This window comes from Lissotriton helveticus, chromosome 6 (assembly GCF_964261635.1).
Source record: "Lissotriton helveticus chromosome 6, aLisHel1.1, whole genome shotgun sequence".
Taxonomy (NCBI): domain Eukaryota; kingdom Metazoa; phylum Chordata; class Amphibia; order Caudata; family Salamandridae; genus Lissotriton; species Lissotriton helveticus.
This window is the reverse complement of record NC_136067.1, coordinates 1,394,090,797-1,394,111,349: the sequence shown is the minus strand read 5'-3', so window position 1 is coordinate 1,394,111,349 and position 20,553 is coordinate 1,394,090,797. Positions and strand designations below refer to the sequence as shown.

The following is a 20,553-nucleotide window of genomic DNA, read 5'->3' as shown; positions in this document are numbered from 1 at the left end:
AATCACTGATGGCTGTACTATTGAGGTCCTGGACATTCAACTGAAGGGTAAGGTTTTAAGCACAAGTATCAATTAACTTCTCAAGTGGAGAGGATGTGCCGTTAGGGTCTAAGCTGCCGTCTTTGTAAATGGGGAACTGTCTTTGAGTCTCTGCGTTGTCTCAACATACTGTAATTCTGGGTAAATGCCTAAAAAGTGAATATGTCATAGTGGAATGCATTTGGTGCACATGTGAAGTGCTCCAAAACTTTTCGATATAAAAACTGCAAAAGTATCAAGTAATAATGATCCGTGTTAGAAAATAAAATGCTTCCCCAAAATAAAAAATAAGTGAGAAACACTGCCTAATTAAATTGACACTACAATTTTAACTTGGGCTGGCACTGCGCTTTATATCCACTACTCTTCATTTTAAAATGAGATGCTTCTCCAAAATAAAATTATTCCCATTTCATAATACGGATATACCTCTCCATTGCCATGTGGTGATTCCAATTGTTGTGATAATCAATACGGTTTTGTTTACTGGACAGCTGTCTGGGGTTATTTTAAAGTTCAAACTAAAAACAAGGCTCAGACTTAAAAAAAAATTGCATCTGTCTGAGCTAGCTGCAAGTTCGCAAACCAGGGCCAGCAACTTTCTTTCCATGATTAATTGACATAAAAGGAAGCTCCTGGTTCAGGTTTGTGCCAGGGAAAATATGTACCTTTTGTTTTAAAAACAGAGATGTTGGTAGAAACGCTCATTTCATGAGATTATGGGAATGAGCATGCATTGTCATTTAAAAATAAAACACTGCACATAGTGAAACTAGGATTACCACCTTTCCAAATACCGGCCATTCGTTGTTGTTTTAATGGTCTGCAAATGCTCAGACATGAAAGGAAATACTACGTATTAATTTGTAACATCATTTTTCTCCCTTTGTTTATTTGATAATGAAGAAACGTGATGCATTGTCATGCATCATTTTTGTAGTGCTTGCTAATGTAAGCATTGAAGCATTGATTTACAATGTTCAGCAAGCTATGGCATGTGTAGGGTGGGTGGTTGGAAGTGTTTTCTATGGTTTGTGATCCTATGTGGAAAGTGTTTCCTTTGTCTTGCGAAATTAGGCTTAAATTCAATGAAGGTGAGCATGGGTGACTCTCGGAAAAATGTGAAGTTGCTTGGCCTTTAGTAGCTCACGACAATTTTCACTGATCAGAAGTAGCTCTTATTACAGAAAAGGATAGAGATCCCTGCATTAGTGCATCAAAGACAGTTTGAACATGGTTCCTGGAAATGTACCCTATCCCAAATTTGGGCACATTTCTGGGACCCCAAAGATCCAGGAGGTAGGCAGATAGATACAAGGGGACAGATTTCAAGAGGAAGACAGGCTGTAGTGCATGAGGGTCTGGCAGCCACAGCCTTGCAGAGGCTTAGCAGGGGAACCACAGTGGGTAGAATACAATCACCAATGTGGGGGATGGTCACTATTTGGCAAACTTCAGACATGGTTCTTCTGTTAAGGGGGGAAGAAAGCTGCTGGGTGGGAGAGGCAGTGCTTGTGGGAAGGGAGAGGTAAGTTGGAGGCTAGGCGACAGATAGAATAATACAGTACTATGGGCCATATGTATCAAGCCGTTTTTGAATCGCAAAGGCCGAAATTCGCAGAATTTCGGCCTTTGCGACTCGCAAACGGCCGTTTTGCATGTTTTGGAATGTATGAAACATTCCCAAAATAAGGAATTGCTAAGTTGTGCGATTCCTTATTTTTCCATAGCATTTAGGGAATCGCAATTTTGCGATTCCTTAAATGCTATGTATGTAGCATTTTTGGCTTGCGAATTTTGGTTAAGAATTCGCAAATTACCACCAACTTGTAGTTGATGGTAACTTGCGAATTCTTCCAAAAATGCACAATTTGGCATTTTTAAAGGTGGCATGTGATGCACACACATGCCCATAGGGCATGTATGTGCGCCATATGCACACACATGTTCTTTTCAGGTGTGCAGCAGGGTGTCTTTGAGACACCCCTGCACCCTTGCAATAATTCTCAAATTGCGATTAGCAAATTGCGAATTCGCAATTTGAGAAATATTTTGCATTCATTCCTATGGGCCTCCTGGCCCATAGGAATGCAATGGAAATTATTCCTTAATTGCGAATTCGCAAAATGCGAATTCGCAAATAAGGAAGCTTAAGGAATCGCAAATAAAAACCGTTTTTTTTCATACATACCATTTTGCAATTCCTAAATAGCGATTCCTTAAAATTCGCTATTTGAGAAATGCAAAATAGTTTGGTGATACATATGGCCCTATATATGTTGCAGTAAGGCAGCCCATTAGGTTACTGATCCTGCCAAGGAACTGCTGTATGACTTTAACATGGCAGATCCTAGTCTATCCTGGCTGGTTAAGTGGCTAGTAGCTGAAATCGGGTTTAACCAGGGCTCTCAGATTTCCCCCATCTCTAATGAAAGACTACAAGCCCCAGAATGCATTGTAAAAACACAAAAAAGCAAATGAGCTACTCACATCTTCTACTTATAGACTAACTTGAGAAATCTGATGCAAAATGCCAGTCTCTGGTTCTAATCCTAGTAAAAAGGTCTTAAGATGTCCCATATCATGTGTGAGCAGACCACTGAGATCCAGAGCTTTCTTTGCAAACTGAAACAAGTCATTTTGGTTTTTCCATTACACACAAAGTATTACAGTACCAAAATACAATGAAAGAACAGGCCAGGATGAGCTACTCATACTTGATTTAAGAGAATGTTATGCTCCAAGTGCTGTCTGCATGTTTTAGATTCCATTTACAGTACAATAGCTCAGTGGGTCAAGGTGCCTGCTGAAAAGGCTTACATTCGGCGTGTGACAAGACGTGATACTGCAACAGAGCTGTTGAAAGGATCATTTTGTGTCTGCTCAAAATAGTTTCTTGTATCTAGTCTGCCTTCATGGATATTGCAACAGTTACTTTACGAGTCCCATAAAGCAAACATTCTTTTATCCTGTCTCTCGAGCCAGGAATTGCTGCCACCTTTCCACTTCTTGTTCTGTAAACATTTTACAGCTGTTGTGAATTCTTCATTCAAACTATAAAAAGGTTTGTGAAGGTTTGTGTAATCTGAATCCCATGTAAAAAGGGGTGCTTTTGAATATGTCTAAACTAATTTCAGGAGATAGTGTTAAAGAAGATGGTATGAAACGTTATGTGAATAGTAGCTTGAGCTATGGACACAGCTGGGGTTGAGTTTCATTTTTGTGATTCTCATGCACATATGCTCAAGCATCTGCAGATCTGTTGTCATCCAAATGTCTTTCCTACAAATGTGTAGAGGGTGAGATACTTGTCCATTTATACTTTCCCCACATTTCATTCATTGCCTATTGGCAGTTCTATCCGTATACAAGAGTGTAGAATGACAACATGATTAATGACACAGCCACTTATGGCACCACCTGCATCAACATGGCTTTTTTTATTTTTACTACTTTTTATGGCATTAATACACGATTATGAAATGTCGGCCTTTCTTTTGAATGACAAGGAAAATGTTGAGGTTCAGTTAAAGCAGGATGCCCAACCCACACCTCAGCTTCTTAATTTCACTGTATGCAACCTCTGTTTTAAATCCCTAAGATGTTCATATCAATATTTGCATTTTCCCCATATTGACTGTTTTTTTAGTACGAGTACATACATGCATTTTCCCTTAGAGAACCACAAATTAGCCACTAGCAGTGATGATTAGTATGGACTCAAAATCTCTTGAATATTTACATCACAGGATAAAACACATACATGTGTCTGTAACTAGTACAGGCGGGATTAAAGCTAACCCGACAAGTTGTATAATTAATATTTCATTACTACTCTTCCTAATATTAAGCAACTCTAGCATGTCATATTCCTCAATATTGAGTTTATGTTCTACTTTATCTAAAGAATCAAGATAATGATCATAAGTACATGTTCCTGTATGACATCATGTGTGATGTTCATGAATTATGGTTTGCTTCTCATATGCTTTATTTGATATCCACAAGAATATTCTCAGAATGTGATATGGCCATTCCTGATGTTTGCGGTGTACCACTTTGGGGTTTGCTATGCATACCTCACAGGCACAGAGTGTTTTTCCAAAATTTCCATCATACTCTCATATTATAAAGACTTTCCTTTTAGTCTCAAATGTTTGTATTGCTTGTCTTCAGCATGGTCCTAGCTTCGAAAAAGCCTCAGGAAAAATTATCAACCCAAGCAAAACTTGTGCAGGCCATGGCTTTGGTTTTTTCAATGTCTAAACATGATGAAATACTATTGGAATTATTGAAACACTAGAATTGCTTCCAATATAAGAGGAGAATGTGTGATTAAAAAAAACACCTGTACCTAGGCATACTAGAGAGGTCACCCCGAGTGCCAATCACAGACTCTATTTTTGAATCGGTCCAATATTACATCAGTTTGAATCAATGCTTAACCCAAGACCACACTCCACAAATTGTTACAGTTGATTCTTACAACTGGACAGTGTTTACCTTGAAATTAAAGCACAGCTAAATCTCTTGCCTGTTGCTACACCTGGGGCTTGAAAAAATACAAAGAGTTTAAAATGACACCAATCAATTCTATCCTAAGGTTTCTCTATTGACAATAGTTAAAGAAGCAGCACCACATTAATTTAGTGGTCATCCATTCCACTTTTTAATTTCTGAAGGCTGATCACACCCTATTCCTGTCACAGCTAGATTGATAAAATGCTGTCTTTGTAGGTCAGCCCAAAAGCATGCGTGCATTTTACAAAGGACTTCTGCTCTTGACAGCATGCTAACTTGGAAGGAAAAACAATTGCCCTCATTGGAGCCCACCCATCCTCTACTGCAAGGCACACGCCTATGCTCTGCTATAATCCTTCTTTGAACCACATCCACTTCTGTCGATGCCTGGCTGAATTCCCTGCATGGCTTTATAGTAGATTGCCTTCACAGACTGCTATGTTCTCTCAATCATCTTACTTCGGATCCCTCTTTTTTTTCTCCACTAAGGCATGCAGACCAGATGTTATTCTAATTTGATTCCAATTGTTGTAGCTTTGCTCCAATGTTTGCTTAACCTGTCTATAATTGCACACCACTCTGGTGTCCTTCTTGGTGTGCTCCAGGCTTTTTATAATCATATAACTAACTAACTAACCAACTAACTTACTAACTAACGGAGCTACTGTTCCAAATAATCCCTGAAGCTCTTGTAGCTTCTTCCTTCTTAATCAATCTTCCTTTAATAACTTTCTAATGCATTTTGACTGTGACACAAAGGGTGCTTCGTGGAGAAGTGTAGCTCACTGTTTAGAGGAGGCAGACCCGGACGCTGAGATCAGACCCGGGACCAGGGTTCAATTCCCGACGAGGCAGGGTCTTGAGCCAAAAATGTCCACGGACTTGGTAATTCTCGCTTCGGTGCCTACTCGAATCACAGGTTCACACTCTGCAACTCTGGGCAATAGCTTGCTTAATCTCCACTACGGCCCCCCGTGGCGGGATGCCTGGCTTTCACCTTGGGGATACCCAGTAGGGGCTATCTCACAGGGAAAAACCAGGACGGGTTCCCAATGCAAAGCGCTTTGAGACCTGGCGGTGATATTGCGCTATATAAAAACCTATCCATCCATCCATCCATCCATTCCTCTTGCAATATGAAATTCTTTTAGAATAACAATAATACTGTGAAAAGATATTTATGTTGACAAACTGAGCCTGCCAAAAAAAGCAGAAAGTATGAAAAGAATAGGAACGTGATCATTCCTCCTGTTCTAAGTTGTCCTAAATAGCATTCCAAGATGGCCATTATCTATACCCTTGCACATGCTGTCACAGCGTACATATTTGAATGTTTTTTGTTTTGCTCATGCATGACCGTTCATCTTAAATTTGTTTTTGATATGAACAATTGGAAAACAAGCAATGGCACAGCCGATAGATCTGTACCCTGGTGTCACAAGTGATCTCTATTGTCTTTGCCAATACCTCATTTATGTGACAAGAAAATAAGCTCCTAGTAATGGGGCGCAGACCTCCTCACTAATTAGAAAGGTTCAAATAAATTGGATTGTTGGTTGACCTGGGGTCAAGCAGCATAATCCTTGTCAGGGTACAGCACAAGCAAACCCCAACATATCCTGTGCTAACCCCCTTGGTAGCTTTGCACAGAGCAGTCAGGCCTAACATACAGGCAAGGTTTTTGTGCAACACTTCAAACAGTAAACCAGTGAAGACACACTACAAAAGGAGCCCACAACAGGTTTAGGAAAATAGAGTACCTTTTAATAAATAAAACAAGACCAAAACAACAAACATCAAATTAGCAGAACAGGAGATATTGAATTCCAAAATGTAGATTGAAAATAGCACCAAGAAACACAAAGCGGCATTGGAGATATCTGGTTGTGTTGACTGGGACGAAGTCGCAAGTTAAAACCGACTTAAACAAAGTGTGGGCCAATTACAGGGACCCAGATTGGCCAGCTGAATAAAGTACCTTAAATTCTGGCTGCAGAGCATTCGTGGATCTGCATCGAAGATGGCGAAACAGTGCATCTGCTCCATGATGCAGCAAGGCAGAGATGTGAGGCCCTGTAGGGTCGTCGTCAGGAGTACCATCAGCAGGGCTTGCGAGGTGTAGTTCGACATCGGAAATGCGGCAAACAGCTATTGATGCATCAATTCCAAGGGGGTGTGAGCTTGCGATGCCGAGTCTGGCATCGTTCTCGAGGCTGCTGTTGATGATGGATGCTAGGATCTGGGCTGTGGATGCGCTATGCCACACCGTCTGGGCGATGAATCAGTTCCGAGGACTTGAGGGACTACGATACGAGTCTTTTGCGACTGATCCAATCCATGCAGCAGAGGCAATGTAGACATTTTACTTGGGAATACTCCTGAAGTGGAGGTGTCTGAGATTCTTCTTTTATACACATTTCTGCCTTTCAGGTGGCCAATGGTTCTAGAAGCATGCCTTTGAAGTGCATAGATACCCTGCCTTCCCTGCCCTGGCTCCAGACTAATTACACGGGGTATGCAACAGTTTGTGTGGGGACAGGATACAGCCTATTTAGGTGTAAGTGACTCTGGGCCGAGCTCCTCCCTCCCATTCTGTCAGTGATGGCCCACACAGCCACACCTAAGCTCCCAATATGTGTGGCTGTCTAGGAGGAATACGTAAAGGCCAACTGCCAACTACACCCAGTCAGTTAACTAGAGACAGGCTGCAGGCACCAAATAGCTAAGGCAAGAAAATGGCAACGTTCTAAAAGTAAATGTAAAGAAAAGGAGGACCCCACACAGACTTGTAAGGGACTGGGGGGAAGATAGTGTTCAAAGAAAAAAGTCCCAATTAAATGGACAGTAAAGGATATGTCCGATTTCAGTATTACTAGTAGGGGTGTAATGCTTAGAACAGCATGCCATAAAGTGGGCGGGAAAGGCAAAGGTACAATATGGTGTATTCAAGTTATCTTCACACACTGGATTGTAACAGTATCACAATAGGGACAATCGTAGATTTTAACAAATTACAGACAATACTTTAGACTATAATAATAATCATTGAGACTTGTCGCAAAACATGTTTGGTAAAACACTGTTATAAGATTTATTCACACAGTCAATTTATAATTCATTATTCAAATCAAAACATTTATTCGAATCAAAGCATTAAAAACATATCACACTAGACATTTTAATAAAAACTTTTTTATAAAATACAAAATAAAAGACACGAAGAATCAAAAAAGTCGACGCGGCGTTTCGGTTTTCTTTTAGTACACCTTCCTCAGGACTGATTCTTGTTCCAGATGGAGTTCATGGCTCAACTGGAGAGTGCTGATTACTAAAAGTTATTATAGGCTTTTGGATGATTGACAGATCACAGGATGCTGTTTTCAATTTGCAAAGTGTGCAGTCTCTCACGGGTTAGGAGTTAAGTCAATGCTCCTTTTGATGTCATCTACATCTATTTGTATCCCTCAGGACATATCTTTAGTGAGATGTATTCTCGCTGGATTTGCCTGCCAGGAGGAGCCACCGTTATTGTGAACGCTGTTGTCGGTAATTTACCATATGAGCTAGGCGGAAAGTCGCTTCAGTCTGAATCCTCTTTCAATGGTCCGTCTTTAGCGGAGGACAGATTGACAACCTGGGGGTGGTCTCGTAAGTTTGTCGTTATCCTCTTTCTTCAATTCGGCCTCCCTGCTCCTATATCCTGGCAGCCCGTCCTTGTATCCTTCAAAACGATGTATATGTATATGTATTTTTCTTTTTGATATCGTAGTGAAAAATAAGTTTAAGAGTTTTTCATTACGAAGACATGTGAAACTTATAATCAAAATCCTGCTTTTTAAAAAAATTGCACCCTGCCCCCGCTGTCCGGGGCCTACACTAGGAGTGACTTATATGCATTAAAAAGGAGGGTTTGAGCCTGGCAAAAAGTTTATTTTGGCAAAAACAAAGAGAGGAGTATCCACTATGATTTTGAAGAACAGACGTATCTGGAGGACCGGTTCTTGGCAAAAAGAAGGAAATTCATCCTTTTGATAGAAACCCCTCACTCACCACCTAGTGGTGACATGCTTCATCATCGGGGTCCACCTTGGCGTCCTAGCGACACCAAGGTGTGCTGCAACACCTGGACTACAGTGGAGCGGGTTGTGGCTGTAGGTGCAAAAAAATGTTAAAAATTGTCCTGGTTGTACTCAGAAAAAGTAGTTTTATTTTTAGAGCAACTGAACAATGTTTTAAAATTAATACTGGCGAGATCCTGGTAGGGAGGGTTACGACCCAGGGATCTCTATATGTGTTGAGTGGTCAACATGTTTCTACCATAAGGGCTATTGCCCGGTATTCGTCAGGACCAGAAAAAACAGGTGGACAGGGGGTGCGTGCTCCCTAAAAAGCACACCCGTCCTTGATCCCCTGTGTGCCTACTGGCAAAAATTGCCAGTGGTGAGTGCCGCTCAATAAAATAAGTGAGCTGGCGGGTAAAAAAGAGACTCAAATATGAGTGCTCTGCGCTTCAACGGGCAGGGCGTAGGGTCAATGCCTGTATAATAACAAATTAGTTTCAGGCAGGTAAGATCAGAGTCGACCTACTCCTCGCGTCCACTGCTCGGCTAGCTCGGCTAGTTGCTCTAAAAATAAAACTACTTTTTCTGAGTACAACCAGGACAATTTTTAACATTTTTTTGCACCTACAGCCACAACCCGCTCCACTGTAGTCCAGGTGTTGCAGCACACCTTGGTGTCGCTAGGACGCCAAGGTGGACCCCGATGATGAAGCATGTCACCACTAGGTGGTGAGTGAGGGGTTTCTATCAAAAGGATGAATTTCCTTCTTTTTGCCAAGAACCGGTCCTCCAGATACGTCTGTTCTTCAAAATCATAGTGGATACTCCTCTCTTTGTTTTTGCCATATCTCCTCCCAGGGGAATAGGAGAAGTCTCTAGTTCACTTTTGGGTGAACGAACTCCCTTACTCTCTTCTTTGTTTGGAACAAAAAGTTTATTTTGCCACGTCAAAATGGCAGTTTAAGACTGCACACACATGCACACACATGCTCTGCAATGGCAGGCCTGAGCCATGATCAAAGGGCTACTTAAGTGGGTGCCATAATCTGTAATGAAAACCCACAAGAAGCCTTTAATTTACAGGCAGTGGGCCCATGTAGTGCACACTACAAGGGACATATAACTAAATTAAATATGCCTATTGAATATGAGCCAATAATGCCATGTTTATAGGAGAGAGTACATGCACTTTAGCACTGATTAGTTCTAAGGCCACAAAATCAATGTCATAAAAAATGATGAGGAAGGCAGAAAGTTAGGGGGAAACCACCCTAAGGATGACTGGTCAAACAGAGGTCATCAGGACTCAAGTGAAATTTTGTATTATGGGAAGTATTTGGCCCGTTTTAATGAGGTCTGGAAGGGAGGAGGAGTTTGAGACAGGAAGAGAGGATTATGGCATTATATGAGGTTGCTTTGTATAATGATGACTAACTAATTCACCATTATCAGCAACAGGAAGGTCCTGATTTAAGCTTTTCTGGCATTGAGAAATGTGTATGGAAGGTGTTGGTTTCACCTTCTTGACACAGATAGGTGAATTGATGCAGAATAGAAGGTAGAGCCTAATTTGTCAAGAAATATGTCACCAGTGTTAATGTTTGGGGTAGATTGGTCAAGATCTGTTAAATGGTGTGGGTAGGCAAGATTTTTACAATTCTTGGAGATAATTGTATCAAATTTGGCTGTTTCTGAATTAGGTTGGCTGGCATAAAATAAAAGGTCAATTCAGAGTGGAAGGTTCAGTCACTTGTGAAAAGTTGTCAACTGACAAGCGCGGGAGCAAACAAAGAGGATGAGGTGAAGGATGTTTCTAAGATTGTGGGTGTGGTAGTTATAACTGAGATGGCATAAACTTGTATGGAGACATCCACTACTAAATTTTTCCTAGATTTCTTGTGTGGCGATTCGTAGGTAGCATGAACATCAGCCTGTTATATTTTGTAAGTATTAGAGATGGGGTTTGCTGTGATGATGTTAGAAAATCTTGGAGAACGTTTTTTATCATAGTCAGGGGATGTAAAGGAGGTGAAAGGTAAAGGAATGAGTGGGCAAGAGGGTTAACGTCTCTGAGGGGCGTTCAACAGCAAGGGTGCAAAGGGCAGAAAGGGGTGACAGAGAGTGTGGTTTTGTGCTTGATGGTGAGACCATTTTCTGTTTTGTGTAGGTGTGTTGGGTAGGTGTGGTAGGTGGATGATAATGACACAATATGGAATGCCCCGATAGTAGACAGTAGAAGATGTGCGATGAGCCAGTTTCCATTGATAGACTATATCGATGTTATTGTGAGATATAAGGTCACAAATGTCAGTGGCAAAGGTGCTATTTTGTGCAGACTGAACACTAGTGAGTGTAAGAGAGTGAATATTTCAGGTGTTGAGAATAGGACATGTGTGGATAGTTGGTTGTGTGCAGATATGGGTTGTGAAGGTTAATGAGGCAGCAAATCACACACTAGCTTACCTTGAAGGCAGGTGAAGGCAGGTGAAAGGTTTCTGGACCATATCTCTTTCCTGGACCAAGCATGGGGTATCCACAGGTTGTTTGCCGCTTTGGCCCTTGGTTGAGGCACCTGTGTTGGGTCTGCCTGGACAAGCAGCTATGAGGCAAGAGAAACAGGGTAAATTACCTTAGAAAAGAAATCCAGACAACCAGGCGACCTCTGGAGGCTAGGCATTGAAGTGGTAGTTATGGTGTCTTGTAATACAAGAACGCTAGAACTCTTTTGGTTGCCACTGTATACTGTAGGCCTGTGACATAAGCGTTAGAGGGATGGATTGAAGGTATGCTTAGATTGTGGAGTTCTGATTTAGACACAGCAAAATAAAGATGTGTAAACTTAATTTCCATGTGTGGCATACTTATTGGTGAGTGCTTGGGCTGGCAGAACGCTACAGTAGTTTCATGTGAAAGCTTATTGTTTGCAAACATTGGTGGGGAGGGGCCCACATGATGGTGTGGAGGTCCTGTGAGTGAAAAAGAAGGATGGATTGCAGGATTAGCTTTCTTTCTGAATTCTGAATTCTGATTTGAGGCGGGCACATGATCTAAGAGGACCATTCATTTTTATTAGTGAGTGCTCTAGATGCAAGGAAATAAAGGTCTGCGTCAGCTCAATCTTAGACCAACTTAATTTTAGAAAACACTTTGCTCATCTGGGGCAACATTAGAGATAACCAGGAGAATCTGAATACAGATTCCTCTGGTAAATCCTAATATATTAGAGGATCCTTTGCATCACATGTGTTATTGCCCTTTATCCCACCAATGGAATTAATAGTTCTCCCATTATTGAGAACTCTGGGGTGGCATTACCCTTCATTTAAGTTGTATATAACATAATGCATGCGACCATGAGCATAACTTTGAATGGAAGTAAATATTGCTTAATTAATCTAAGTTTTGGTTTGATGACTCATCTATAACTATGAGTTACTCTTAGCCCTAACATAACCTTTTTGTAGTGTTTGTCAATTAAATCCCTGATATTTCAACAACATTCCACGCAACATATTTTTTGATTACATTTGTCCGCCTATTTATCAACTTGCGTGCATAAATGTGCCTTTTATTTAATGGACGAGATATTGTTTATTTTCTTTTTTTCCATCATAAACATTTAACAAAGTGAAACAATAGATTTCGTTTTGTAACCACAGAATTATGACATTGGGCAGCTCTATAAATAATATGCAGTGTTCTTAATTGCACACTTGGAGGCAGGGAAAGCAGAGAAAGGAAAAAACAGACTACGTCTAAAATGTTATACTTATGTATCTGATGGTTCGAAATACATGGTTTGGTTGACTGTTGGCCAGAATCTGGATCTCCTGACCTTGGCTATCCTTTCATCCACCTAAGAAAATATATCCACTTAGACTTTTTCTTAGCCAGTGTAGCTACAACTTATAAAGTAATAATATAAAACAAAACCATTGTTATATTGTACCATTGTTCTCTTGTACTGGTACCGAAATTCATTTTCACATGGACCACTGAAAGATTCCTACTTAAGGATTCAAATTATATTGAAATTATGCAGCAGGGGTACCTGACATGGGGCTCGTCATATAATTTGAGATGCAATTAGAGCAGGAATTTGAGAGGCTACTCTTACCTAGTCTATAAGAAAAACAGAAAAGATACATGAACAAATAATTATAGATTGTGCAAAATTAGTGGCACCTAAAGCTGAGCATTTCTCGCCCGTAGTTTTTGGGAGATTGAAGTGCAGATAGTTTTCAAGAGCAAATAGTCACAGTGAGGAGTGGTGTGCGGAGCAATCATCACCAAGAACTGGCCAGAAAAGATGCAACAAATATAGGACAGTCCTGCAAATACAGTGAGGTTATTGGTGAAGTCTTGGCAGTTAAAACAAAAAAAAAAAGAAAATAGGACAACAAATACAATTGGTGCAATATGGAATAAGAAAGGAGAATTTATAGAATGTCCTCATGATACAACATGGGTATTTAATTATCAAGATTTATGAAAAGAATATTGCACTCCGAGCATAGAACTAATATCCGAGACCCTAGAATTCGTAAAGCTGAATGTCTTATCTGAAGAAGAAAGGGAAATGCTGAGAAAACCAATTACTTTCCCTGGGGGGTCGTACTGTCTAGACAAGTTAATACATTTTTATAAAAAAAATAGGTTTCTAGGATTTTAAATCATTTTCTGATGAACTTTATCTTTCGTTCACATCGTGATGGCACACATGTAAATATTTTAATAACTATTTTTAATATAAGTTTTATTATGGATGCATGTTCACCATTGTAATGATTTTTATTAATCAAACAATAAAGTATATACTACTGGGCAATTACTTTCCCTGAAATACAGTATGTCATCAATTCACTTTCCTCTGGAGAAGCTGTCAGACTAGACCTAATACCACTTGAGATATATAAAAAAGTTCAGCTTCACTTTATAATTATACCACAATTTTTTTTCCAGCCAGGGTGTTCAGCAAGGATACTTTCTCCCGCAATCTTGAACTCTTACCATTACTATAGTGTTTTAAAAAAATATATACAACCCCTGAAAATCCAAAATCTTATAGACTGCTATCTTTAATAAATAGTGAATCATGATTAAAAAATATATTAGAAAATTATGGCAAAAAGGCTGGGCAGGGTCATAGCCAAAATGGTTTCACAATGGCAACACAACTTCATCCCAGGATGAGGGACAATGGATCACAATAGTTAAGCACTAGCTCTGATGTATCGGATGCAAAATGCAGCCCTATGGCGATGATCCTGCTCAAAGCAGACAAGCCCTTTGAATGAGTTACATGCGCCTATATCTAGATTCTGCTGATGATGCTCGATCTCAGGTTCCAATTTATAAGGTATATTAGACCCCTGAATCCAAAATATAACTTTTGGTTAAAGAGTCAAGATATTTTTTTTATTAATGGTGGCACAAGACAGGGGTATCCGCATTCCACATCATTACTTGTCTTATATATGCAGCTGTACATTTAAAAAATGCTAAATATGAACAGAATATAACCGGTTGACTATATGGAGAATGTTACAAAGGGATGTATGACATTACAACGCATGCTTTTACCACGCATGCTGTTACAACGCATACCATTACAACGCATAGCGCTTTGGGGTGCTGGATAGTGAATAGTTTAATTTACTATTCCAACTCCAGTCCCCGTGGACACTAAGGAAGGTGTTGGATAGTAAATTAAATCTATTCCCTATCCTAGAGCGCCCCCCAGCGCAATGTGTTGTAATGGTTTTCGTTGTAAAACCTGCGTTGTAATAGCACTGCATGGTAAAAGTTGCGTTGTAAAGGATGTTTCCCGTTACAAACGTATTGGCTTACGCAGACAACTTTGCGGTAATGACAACATGAAATGACGAATCAGTTCAAACAATTGACAAGGAGGCAAACATTTTTGGGGAGATTCCAGGGTGTCCACAACACAGATCTGAGTTAACCACTTATGTTGTGGATGTCTTGGTTTAGCAACATTGATTCCATAAGTGGCCACTTCGTGTGGGCTATGTGAGATCGAGGAGACCTGTGAAATACTGGAGACTCCCATTAATAACTTCCGATATTATTACTATTGCCCAATGATGGGGCACATGGTAAAATTAGTCGACAGCTCTTAAAGAACAATGCTGACTTGTGCTGCCTCCCCTATGTTTTTTTATTTTTTATTTTGGGAGATATAACATCCGGTTATTCGTTAAATAAAGTTGCCACAAATGTTCACTTCAACGTAGGTGAAACTGAAGATAAGCTTTTGAAGATCTGGGTCGATACTTATAAATAAAGCAGGGTAGTGGGCACAGTTCTCTCTGGAGGATTTTCTATATTGCCCTTAGCGCCAGAATATCCTCCCGGGTGGGTTATGCGCAAAAGAAATACACATAACATAACATATTTCATGATCATTTTTGTGAAATATGGGAAAATAATGGTATACACACGAAAGGGAAATTATTGCCTTTTGTCTCAATGCAAAGCAAACATGCAACCTGTTTGCAAGGCTGTGAGTCATTTGAATGTGCATGGAAGTAACAGCTTTCCCTTCTTGGTTAATGATTTTTTGCTGCTATGTTTTGTTTTGCGTTTCGAACTATTTTTATGAACGCCTTTTAAAATCAGCAAGTCCGACATTAAAATGTAATACATTTAAAAAAATCATAATAATAATAATTAGCTAGTTACCAGCTCCAGCTCCAGCAGCTAACCATCAATCAGCCTGGTGCTTGCTCTTCTGAGAGAAGGTGGAACAGGACCATTTGAAAGGATAATCTATAAGCCCAATTTTAAAGAGGCAATTAGAGTTAACATGGACCTTCTAATCAATGTGATAAAACTGTGTATTGTTCTGCTGTATGTTGTGATTCAAAGCTTCATAATGCAATCAAGGGTGATCCACTTTGTTTACAAGTACAATGTGGAATGAATACTGCAGCGAGACACGTCTGTTTTTTAATGGTTTCATATCAAAACATAAGAATAACAAATAGTCCTATTAGCTCCTTCCTTGTACATAAGATGGAAGCCCTGCCCATGTGCACATAGCTGCATTGTCCATGAGGCCTAGTTGTTTTCCTCCAACACTCATGGTATTGAGCCTGTTTCTTCGTCATCAAATTATTTTACAGGGGAGGAGCTATTGCATGGCGCAATACAATGATTTTCCCAGAATCCTTCTGTTTTTGGTCACCTAGAGAAGCAGCGATGGCAGCCGGCCCAGGTCTTCTCGGTTCACGAGCCTCGAAGTGGCACCACACCTCATCTCCGCTGTAGGGTCTCTGATAGCCTTATTTTAAACTTCCAAGTCCACGCTATGGACAATTGACCAGATTTTTGTGGACAACAAGCATTGGCGGTAGCTCTATTTTCAGAGCGGCGTAGGGTCTTAGAATGCAGAGCTTGGCAAGTTCAGTCGGAGACAAGCGTCGCCTATCTTCAGTGGAAGGAGGAAGAACATCTTCCTTCCGTTTCTCAAATTTACCACACTCGAGCCTTGCCTCTGAGAACCTACCCTCCCCCTTCTTTTCACTTCGGTTCAACCAAGGCTTACTTGCCAATGCATCTTATTGCCACATTTTAGACAACTGCAACTTTGCGAGGTCCATGAATTATTTGCAATACAATGTGAAGATATTGGATTGTATTTTAAGATGTTTTATTGTAAATTGTTGTTTTTATATGTTTGTTTTGCATACAATGCGATGATCTAAACAAATGAAATTAACTTGAAACAGTTCTTAATTTGAAAAAAAAAATGTGCAGCAGCCCAAAGTTTTTCTTAGGAGCCCTCGACCAATGAATGCCACTGTACTGAATACCAAGGTTACCAATTTTTGATTCAATCACATGCCTCTTTCTTCCACTCACCCTAAACTTTCTACCTCATTCTTGCAGGTTTTTTGAATTCCTGCTGTCTGTTTTTTGTCACAGTTGTGCTATCTTTCTCTTCCTCCTTCTTTCTGTCCTTCTCTTTCATTCTCTGGGTCAAAGTCTTATCATGTGAAATAAGTCCCGGTGCCCAAAAATGAGTTTAGTTGCCTACCACCTGCAACCACTTGCAAACATCCAGTGCTGTGTTCTGCAGATAGTCTTTTTGATAGTCAAGCTCCCAAATATATTAGTGCTCATAAATCAATTGATTTCCTGCAACTTAACAGGGCACCCGATACTGTAAAAACGCCATAAATATACCAGATATACAAGTTTTAAAGACACGTAATGAATATATTAGACACTAGGGGGCATATTTACATGGGGATATCGCCCCCAAAATGTCACTTTTATGGATGCTCTATTGGCGATATCTCCTTCTCCTTATTTACAGAGCAGCGTTAAGCCATGTTAAGCATTGCAAATTAGGCCCCTTTTCATGCTTCACTTAGCGTGAAAGGGGCGTACAATGGGTGTGCTGTAGGCGTTCCACTGCAACACCCATTGCTTTTTTATGCTGCCCCATATTTACAAGGCTGGGGCAGCGCCAAAAACAAAGACCAGGAAATACCTGTTCTTAGACAGGCAATACGAAGAAAAATTATTAATTTCTCCTAGTTTTTCGCTCTTTCTGTGTGTGCTGCAGAATACAACACACATAAAAAGAGCAAATCACCTTTCAAGATTGTTTATGCACAGGACCTTGTCCCTTCCTGTACATAAACAATCGCCCCTGTAGTGCAGACACCCTTGCAATATGCCGCAAGGGGGCCTGCACTGGCACTAGGCAGCTTTATTAGTGCCAGTGCTAGGGAAAGCCCAGGGGTGCACCGTATTTTTGTAAATACGGTGCATCCCTGCTTTTTAAAAATGTCAGAGAGCAGCGTTATCATTTTTGGTGTAAGACCACGCTCCGACAATTCTTTGTAAATATCCCCCTAGGGCCTTTATTACAAGTTAGGTGGTGTAAAATGAATGAATGTTTTAATGGATTCATTTTGCTGTGCCTGATTACACCTTCTTAGGTTTTACCAAACCCACAACCTTCACAGATTTTTCCAGACGATAATTCCATATGGAAAAACTGTGTGAGAATTTGGCTGCTGTAGCAGCCAAACCTCAATCCACATTTGATGGACGTATACAGTCCTTCCAGTCCTAGAAAAAAGCTTCCATTTCCCTCCCATAGAAACCCAACAACTCCCTCTGACCAACCCTCACACCACCCACAGGCCTGCACACATTTACCACCTGCACAGAGCAGGTGGTAAATATATTCAGTAACATTCTGGTGAATTTTTTGTGGTTTTAGGACTGAAATAATCAGTCTCGTGGGAATACTGCATCCCAGGGGGTCCAACTGGTAATTGCACAGGACTGGGCAAGATTTTAATCAGAGCCTTCATCTTGGTTTCCTGTTCTAACTTCTCAGTGCATTGAACGGTTGTATTCTAGATTACACATTTCTCTTTTTTCACTCATGACCTCACACCCTGTTCTTTCTGTGGCTTCCTCTTTGCAGGCTGAGAAGGCCGAAGGCTTCATCAATTTACCAGAATTCACCGTGGACCGAGCCCTAGAATGCAAGAAAAAACAGTAAGTGGCCATTTGTTGAAAAGTTACAATTTGTGAGAGGCCCATTCAAATCCTTTGAAAACTTGCTGAGTGACAGCCCTTTCAACGGTCTATGCAAGGAAGGATTTGCAACAACCGTCGACTGAGGGAGTATGTCGTCAGCTGGACTGGCCTGGTCGCGACGAAAAATGGAACCCGTCCTAAAGCTGGGGGCAGAGGCCTGTTTTATTGTTTAGTTCGCCAGAGGAACTCCTTCCTGCTTCACAACACTTCCTCCAGAGACTACTAGCACACAATGTGGCGAAATGGGTTTCCCATGCAGTGGCAGGCCCTAAACTGGCCACCGTTCATTTGCCTATTTCTGTATTTTGATGATAAACTGGTCTTACAGGTCAAATATTTGGCCAAATAGTATTACCATTTGTAAAAAGGGCAAAACAATGAAGTAATACTATTAAACAATAGGCCACATAATTTGTCTTTTCTTCTTGCATAATTTCGTCAACTCTGCTGAATAATTTGGCTCTCCCCTGCCGCATAATTCCAGTGGTTCTGACTAATCCATTCCACAGCAGCCAATCTTATACAGTTTTAAAATAAGGATTTACATATTCACATTTACAGTGCTTTCTGTTACAGGCTGGGAGCTTGTAGCACTATATACACACAACCCCCTTTTCCCACTGCACCCACTGCAGTTTAAATTCTGTAACTCTTTGGCTTCTCACATAGACATCTGCAGTGATTGGGTTAACCAACTGAGAACTCAGAAGTATTAAGTTGAATTTTTTTTTTCATCTAAGGGGTACGTTATTTTATATGTAGTTCCCAAAAGGACAAAAATAGTTACAGAATATTTTGTTCTTTTTAATCATGTCTTTGACTCTGCCATGTACTCCAGCTGCTGCTTGTAAATGAACACAGCCTGGAAACGAGGTAAATAAACAAATCTGCGCTTCCAGGTCATTTTCATTCCCAAGTTTCTCAATGAGGCATTTGCAGGCTCCTGGGAGGCTGGTCCCCCAGGGGGGTGCAACCCACAGTTTGAAGGCCTCAGTTTTTAGCAAATTACACAGTAAGGGAGCGCCAAATTATGCAGCAGGGTTCACTAAATTATACAGGAAATTATGCAGCATAATGCGACACTTTTTAAAAATTTCATATTTATAATTTCTACAAATAGTAATATTGTCTAGGCAAAGAGTCACTTCATTAGAACCAGTTTAGCAACCAAATGCATAAATAAGCAACTGACAGATAACCAGCTAACCTTTGCGAAGGGCTGTGCACTGCGTGCGAACATGTTGCCACGTTTTTAGTAATTTTTGATCAATTTGAGCTGGAAACAAGATTGTTTTGTTAAAATTTGCAGGTTAGCGCAGCAGACGTGGCAAATTCTGTAAATCTGTAATTGTGCAAAAAAAAAAAGCAGCAGAATCACATAATCCCACTGGCCTTGTCTCTGGTACCATACTCGCACATTATTGAAGGCCAAGTCTTCACAGGCAGAGTGCAACAAACAGCTTGTGAGCCCCTCAACATCAGGCTCACCGCCCCTGAGGTCCGGCCACTGCTGAACAAGTGATTCATCACTGGACTCTTCAAGCCTTAGGGCCATATGTATCAACAAACTATTTTGTACTTATTGAGGCCCATAGGAATGATTGCGAAATAATTCTCAAATTGCGAATTCGCAATTTGCTAATCGCAATTTGAGAATTATTTCAAGGGTGCAGGGGTGTCACAAAGACACCCTGCCTCACCCCTGAAATGTACATGTGTGTGCATATGGCGCACATACATGCCCTATGGGCATGTGTGTGCATCACATCCCACCTTAAAAAATGCCAAAATATGCATTTTTTGAAGAATTCGCAAGTTACCATCAACTAAAAGTTGGTGGTAATTTGCGAATTCTTAACCATATTTCGCTAGCCAAAAATGCTACATACATAGCATTTAAGGAATCGGAAAATTGCGATTCCCTAAATGCTATGGCAAAATAAGGAATCGCACAACTTTGCAATTCCTTATTTTGGGAATGTTTCATACATCCCAAAACATGCAAAAGGGCCGTTTGCGAGTCGCAAAGGCCGAAATTCTGCAAATTTCGGCCTTTGCGATTCAAAAACGGCTTGATACATATGGCCCTTAATCCCGTCTTGATGTTTTATGTTTTAAAGGGAAAAAAATGAAATGACTACATCATCCGTATGAATTCTCTTTAAAAAAAACAAACAAACTGATTTTAACCCGTTGCGTGCTGCCGTCGGCCGTTGGCCAATGCAAGCACTATTTTCATAGTGCTGCGCACGTCCAACGGCCGACGGGCCCCGCCCGCGCAAGGAAACGCCCGCCGCGGTTAACGGGTTAACAATGTGCTGCGCTTTCTTTTTTTTTCTTGCAA

At 40.6% G+C, this 20,553-nt stretch overlaps 1 protein-coding gene across 5 annotated transcripts in view; it reads left to right on the top strand.

Moving 5' to 3' along the window:
* Window positions 1-20,553, top strand: part of IPCEF1 (interaction protein for cytohesin exchange factors 1) — a 572,159-nt gene that overhangs the window by 309,740 nt on the left and 241,866 nt on the right. For all 5 annotated transcript variants that reach the window (XM_078649174.1, XM_078649178.1, XM_078649177.1 and 2 more), the window contains one exon: window positions 18,094-18,167. In XM_078649174.1, coding sequence (XP_078505300.1) covers window positions 18,094-18,167 — 74 coding nt within the window. The remainder of the gene's footprint in view (window positions 1-18,093; window positions 18,168-20,553) is intronic.